The sequence below is a fragment of the Trachymyrmex cornetzi genome, unplaced genomic scaffold (assembly GCF_001594075.2).
Source record: "Trachymyrmex cornetzi isolate Tcor2-1 unplaced genomic scaffold, Tcor1.1 scaffold325, whole genome shotgun sequence".
Classification (NCBI taxonomy): Eukaryota; Metazoa; Arthropoda; class Insecta; order Hymenoptera; family Formicidae; genus Trachymyrmex; species Trachymyrmex cornetzi.
The window spans coordinates 1,281,475-1,287,949 of record NW_017297951.1 but is presented as its reverse complement, the minus strand read 5'-3'; the positions used below and the strand labels follow the sequence as shown (position 1 = coordinate 1,287,949).

General features: G+C 34.7%; 2 protein-coding genes across 2 annotated transcripts; one reads left to right on the top strand and one right to left on the bottom strand.

Moving 5' to 3' along the window:
- The first annotated feature begins 145 nt into the window (after nucleotides 1-145).
- RabGGTa (Rab geranylgeranyltransferase subunit alpha) lies at nucleotides 146-3,047 on the top strand. Its single transcript, XM_018510122.1, has 8 exons — nucleotides 146-173; nucleotides 270-404; nucleotides 577-687; nucleotides 770-888; nucleotides 954-1,141; nucleotides 1,342-1,539; nucleotides 1,609-2,211; nucleotides 2,338-3,047. Exons 2-8 carry the CDS (start codon nucleotides 402-404, stop codon nucleotides 2,778-2,780), a joined length of 1,665 nt encoding a protein of 554 aa, XP_018365624.1. The 5' UTR covers nucleotides 146-173; nucleotides 270-401; the 3' UTR covers nucleotides 2,781-3,047.
- A 55-nt stretch (nucleotides 3,048-3,102) lies between these two features.
- Rabex-5 (Rabaptin-5-associated exchange factor for Rab5) lies at nucleotides 3,103-6,128 on the bottom strand. The gene is made up of 10 exons (XM_018510121.1): nucleotides 6,086-6,128; nucleotides 5,649-6,005; nucleotides 5,450-5,568; nucleotides 5,114-5,371; nucleotides 4,897-5,026; nucleotides 4,729-4,826; nucleotides 4,264-4,520; nucleotides 4,031-4,162; nucleotides 3,685-3,930; nucleotides 3,103-3,598 (listed from the first exon to the last, which is right to left on the bottom strand). The coding sequence occupies exons 2-10, from the start codon at nucleotides 5,825-5,827 to the stop codon at nucleotides 3,170-3,172; spliced, it is 1,848 nt and encodes a 615-aa protein (XP_018365623.1). The 5' UTR covers nucleotides 5,828-6,005; nucleotides 6,086-6,128; the 3' UTR covers nucleotides 3,103-3,169.
- Between the last annotated feature and the right edge of the window lie 347 nt (nucleotides 6,129-6,475).

The following is a 6,475-nucleotide window of genomic DNA, read 5'->3' as shown; positions in this document are numbered from 1 at the left end:
ACTTCAATTATTTATTCGGAGTTATTCGTACCGATTCTTACTTAAAATGCAGCTAGTTAGTTCTTGATTTGGCCAACTTCCGGACCTGATGGCTCTGAGATCTTGGATACACGGTCCTCTCTTTCTATTTTATGGAAAAGGTAGGAAAAGTGGGGGTAACTAGCAGTCCAGAGGTATATAGTCAAAGGAGTTAACAAATTAAAATATTTCGGATTATTCAAGCTTTCTAACCTATTTTCATATATTGCATCTGCACTCGGAATTTTCAGGTACACGTTTAGAAATCGCAATTTTGGTCGCTGGTCTATAGAATAATAGAATCCGGTGACTCTAGATGTAATCGTCATTCTAACAAATTTGCCGACTGTTGCTGACTCACGAACGATAAAAAAATATTCGAGATGGTAAAGAGCAATTTTTTAAAAATTATAATTACTTGATTAATTAATGTATATACTATCATGATATTGTTTTATTGCGCATTGAAGGAATTTGTGCTATTTTATTAAGCAGATTTGCAATTATGATAGATAGCTTATCAGTTTGATTTATATGTTTGAAAAATAATGTTTTTAGCACGGCCGAGTGAAGGTGCGTACGACCGTGGAACAGGAGGAAATAAAGAAACGGGAAAGAGCGGTCAGAGTGGCCCAATATAAGACTGACATTGCTACAGTATACCAAAAGGTTTCAACTTGTTTTATCATGTATACGAACTAGCACTTGACTGCAATTTTCATACAAGATCATTATATCATTTACATTTCAGAGGAAAGATAAGAAATGGGACGATGAGTTGTTGTCAGTCACTAAGCGTATGCTGTTGAACAACTCGGACATTTATACACTATGGAATATCCGTCGTGAATTTTTCGAGAATAATGAATGGTAACACATTAACGAGGTATCTGATTAATGAGGTGAATGAGATTAACTTAATGATGAAATTGCAGGAATGAAGAAGATTATAAACAGCTGCTTGAGAATGAAATGAGCTTGACTGAACAGTGCCTCAGAGATAATCCCAAGTCCTATAGTGTGTGGCATCAAAGATGTTGGGTGATGGAACGAATGTCCGAACCAGATTGGAAGAAAGAATTGTCCCTGTGTGCAAAATGCCTAAATATAGATGAAAGAAATTGTTAGTATGTCATATTCATAATTATATGTATATTACAATGTATACTTATTATATAGCAACATCACTTCCAGATAGCAAGTAATTATTTGACATCAATGGTATTTTTTTTTGCCATCAAAATGATAAATAATGTCATCTTGCTATCCGAGCTCTTTCAACAAATTGACACATATTTGAAGATAAATTTCTTTTTACTGTAGTTCACTGCTGGGATTACAGAGAGTTTGTTGTGCAAAAAGCTGGAATCTCTAATGAGGAAGAGTTTGAATTTTCCACCACAAAAATATTGAATAATTTTTCAAATTACTCGTCTTGGCACTATAGAAGTCGAATATTAACTAAAATGTTTGGCACTACGTCTGAAGAAATACCAATTGTAGACGATAAATACAGAGAGGGTAAGTTGTTCATAATTTGTGCTCTGTATTTTATATCCTGATATAAAATAACGATATAATATTTTCCAGAGCTTGATCTAGTCATGAATGCAACATTTACTGACCCCAATGACACTAGCGCATGGTTCTATCAGAGATGGCTTCTAGATAAATGCATGACAACTTGTAGACTATGGCGTGCTCAAATTACGAAAGATGCCGCTATTGTTGTTATTGACAACAATATACTGATTAAATCAATTTTACTTTCATTAATTGTAAATGGCGAAACTATTGATGCACAATGGCAATTACATCCAGATGAAAAATTTGCCAAGCTACGAATCGCAGAGTTCGCAAGATCTTTAGAAGATTTGAATAGTGCCAAAGAAGTTGCTATAAAACTGCAAGACACGGTATATCAACTTTTGTATTCAGAGTTAGAAGGTGCATGGATTTACAAAGATAATTCAAGCTTGCACAAACAAAATAGCAACGATAAACAATTAAATAAACAATTAAAGAGCTATAACCAACTTTCCGAAATGGAACCAAATAACAAGTGGGCCTTACTAACTAGTACGTTACTGATGAAAAAGATCGATTTCAACAAATTTTATAATGATATATTAAATAATCTATCGGCGCTATCAAAAATCGACAGTCTTCGTAAGAATTATTACAAAGATTTGCGTAAGTATAATGTTTTTTATAATGAAATATTCATAATTTTTCTCTTTTTAGTAATATTATTAACTGTTTGATTTTTATTTTTGCTTATTATACACATGCTTCTATCAATATTATCTGTTCTTTTAGGAAGCAAACTCTTAGTGGAGTATAAACTACTTGAAATGTGGAAAGAAGAAAACGATTTAGAAATACAGTCAAAGATTGATTTATCAGGATTAGACTTGACGAAATTGCACAATAATCATTACTTTAGTTTTTTTAAAGAAGTGAATCTTGGTGCAAACCAGTTAGAGAATTCTTTATATCAGCTTTCCACATTACAACGATGCGTGAAACTGTCACTGTCCAGCAATGGCTTAACATCATTGAAACGTTTTCCTACTCTATATAATCTCGAAGTTCTCTCTTTGAGAAATAATAAGTTAGTGAGTACGAAAGAGATAGTCAACTTAATAAAACGGCACAAAAATTTAAGAAGACTAGATTTACGAAATAATCCAGTATGCCAAGAGATTGATATAGCTAAAATTCAAGACACAAGTTCTCACGTGGAAATATGTTTACAATAACGTTAAGAAATATACTTAATAGGCAACAGATTAAAACATATTTAATAATTGTAATTTTTTATGCAATCTATCTGCTGTTTTTACTGTTTTTTATCACAAGAATATTAAATCAAATTCAGATACGTTAGTATTGTGAATGATTTTATCACAGCAACTTAATTGTAAAACGTAATCTTTCAGTTTAGCGTCAGAAGAGGCTCCCATACATCACTACATTATTCTTTCTGTTTTATACATCTCTATAATAAACTCTATATAAATACAAAATAATAAAATTGCGATAAAAGATTATCATCGAAAATTTTTCTTAATCGAATCGCTACCGAAATCGAAGTTTATTAAATGCTTTCCGCATAAATAATACTTGGATCATATTTTTCTAACTTATACTACATGTTCTGATAGTAACCGGAATTCAATTCGGCCGGAGTTAAAGATGAATCACCTGTGCTGCATGGGATTATCGGAATATTTGATCCTTGAATCGTAAAACCGTGATAATCTTCCGAGCTAATTGGTTTCAAAACGGGTGGTAGATTTGCTTCGGGTGTAGGGCACTCATCTAATAAGCTGTCTGTCATATGTTTCTTAAAGAGTTGGGTATCGCCAGATGCAAGATCGGACTGAGTATCTAAGCTGATAAGACTAGTCTCGTCCTCGCCTTTGCTAACTTCCAGACTATCATCGCCAATAAAGGATGGAAAGTCAAATGTTGGAGACGGCGTTACGGAATCTTCTACTAGTGACGTTCTCATTAAATCACTCGACAAATCCATCATTACGCCGCCATTCATGTTATCGACAGAATGTGGATATATCTGTTAGAGAATTCAAAATACTTCATGAGACGTAATTCAAAGAGAAAAATTACATCTAATCTTCACCTATTGTATCTCATTCTTACCTGTGGAATAATCGGCGGCGGTAGCTGATAGCTCTCAATATCCTCGCTATCTAAATTAGTAGGTACCCTCTGACTATGCGATATTAGTAGCGGTGTTCTCTCAATTACTTTATCCACATCCTCTCTGATCTTCTCTTTAAAATCTATCATTTTATTTTTTAGTTCTTCCGCTTGTTTTATAATATCAGTATTTTTCGCTTGCAAGTCATCTAATAAAGTTATATCTTCGCACATGAAGTGTAAACTCTGCAATAATTAAACATAAATTAAACAAATTTAATATTATATAATAAATTACATCCATGAGTAATCATTCCTCAACACAAATATATATCACAAGTATTACTTCGCATATCATAAGAGCTGATTCCCATGTGTTAGCTGGAACACATTCCCCTGACATGTATGCATTAAAGTCCTTCTCAGCCATATTCAAGGATTCCGCGGTTAAGTTTTCGATAAATGACACTGCGCAACACTAATGTTACAAATAGTTATTATTAAAAACAATGATAATAATCTCTTTCCTTCGGATAGTATAAAAGAAATTTGCGAAATTCCTAATATATATAACTGTACCAGATTTGTGAAGTAATAGCCTCCTTCTCCAGTCATTAATCTGCTGGCATTACAAAATCTCGTGATAAAATTTATATTGCTTTTAAGGCGTGCGGGATTAGCCTTTAAAACAATAAATATAAGCGCCGGAAGGAATTCATCAGCAGATGCAGGTCCATCAACAGACTGTTGCAACAACAAGAATATATTTCTACAACAGTGAATTACACACGCCAGTTTCTCTTGGGGCGCTTTAGCGGAATCCATATTTAAAAGATCTGAAAAAAATTTGTTTCATATTGTGTTGTAATATTGAATTACAAAATTGTTGACTGTTACATGATTTCATTTAGTAATATAAGGTCTATTCTTTTTACCTAAAGTTCTTGTACAATTCTTCTTTCTTTTTTCTTCATATTGGAGAGAAAAAGAGAAAAAGTGAACTGTGCAAGAAGTTCAACTAAAAAGAACAGGCCTATAACAAACCTGTGATAGATGTATAAACAAGTTCTCTAACTTCCGAGCTTGTCTCGTGAATCCTACATTCCAAATTCTTGCCACTAACCCAATTTAATTGTCGTATCCTGTTAAGAAGAAATAACTGGTAATATTCTGTATAAATAATTTAAGCTGTTCCAAAATTATAATATAAACCTTTTCTGTATAGCCAAGTCTTTTTCTTCATCTGTCGTGAATGGAGGGCAAAAAAGGATTCTGTACAACAAAGTCATTGCATATCTTTCGACATAATCTAATAACTTCTCTTTAATATCTGGAGGTATATCTGTAATAGCATAAAATAGGTAAACTTCAAATTATTCAGGATAAATGTTCAAGATAATGCAAGTAAATATATATAATAGATCAAAACCTGAATATTTGGTACTGTTTTCCAGACGCTTTCCAAACACATGATAAAAGTTTTGTGTTATTTCGGATAGTTCTTCTATTCTCTTCACATCTTTGTTCTGAAGTATATCTACCACAAATGAATGTATGCATTTTCTTACATCCTTCTCCACTGGCGTCTTGGCTATATACAACAGCAAATCTCGATTCTCCGCCTTAACTTTCTCAAGATCTGGATTATCCTTCAGCAGTTCGTGATACAATTCCTGATATCCTTGAACTTGAAAATACATGAATATTATTGCATACTTCTAATAGACAACTATTTACAAGTAGCATGAAATGTAACACAGCTTACCTTTAGCAACAGGTTTTCTGAATGAAATATTCAACAATTTATACTTTTTCTCCTGCTGTACTTTCTTCTCCTCGTATCCCTTGTGACTTCCAGCATTTGTTGAACGATTGACATTGTCCCTATAAAAGCAACAAATAAGATATGCTTTAAAAGCTCAGAGAAACAATGCAAGAATTCACATAGAAAAAAAAAATCTTACATATCCGAGCTCTGTGCATGGGACACACGTTCAGCTTGAGCCCGTCGTTTCTGCAAGTGTTCTCGGTGGCATTTGCTGCAGTAGCCCTCCCATTCTGCGTTACCATAGAACCCACAGCCATTTCTACACTTCAGATCAGCTTCGTCGATTCGCAAAGTCGGCGTCTTCGTCGAGTACATAACGACCGATGAAGAGAATCGTCCTCGATATTGACGGCGGAGAACCGCAACCCTCTGCCAACCCCGCCTAACCTAACCTAAACTGTCCATCTAACTTAAGTCCGTTAGGAACGTCCGCTACGTTTTAATCCCCGTCGATATTGAATATCATCTTTTCCACTTTTGCAATCATAAAAATCTTGCAAACGTCAATTTAACATTAAATGGAGGAAGAGATTGACGTGAGGAAGAAATTGACAAGAGAGCAGAAGCAAACACCTCAGCATGGGTTATCTTGGATTAGATTTGATTAGATTGGAGCTCGCGTGATACAAGTGTCAAGTATGCAAGCATCATAGGAGCTGATTGGCTGATTTTTTCTTGATTGAAATGATGTTGGTTCAGAATTCCCACCCGGGTGTTCTCCGGGTGTCATGTCATCCTTGTTTAACGTTCGGTAAATAACAAGGATAAAGTGATACCTGGGTGACACTTGGGTGGGAATCTGAACATATGCTGGATTCGCACTGCATCCGATGTGCGGGGGTGATCCCGATTGACCACGGCTCGATTGGACATCACCAATCACAGCGACCGGTGCTTAGGAGCTTTGTAGTCTCAAGCGCTGTGAGTGGCTCGTGTCCAATTGAGCCGTGTCCAACTGGGTGC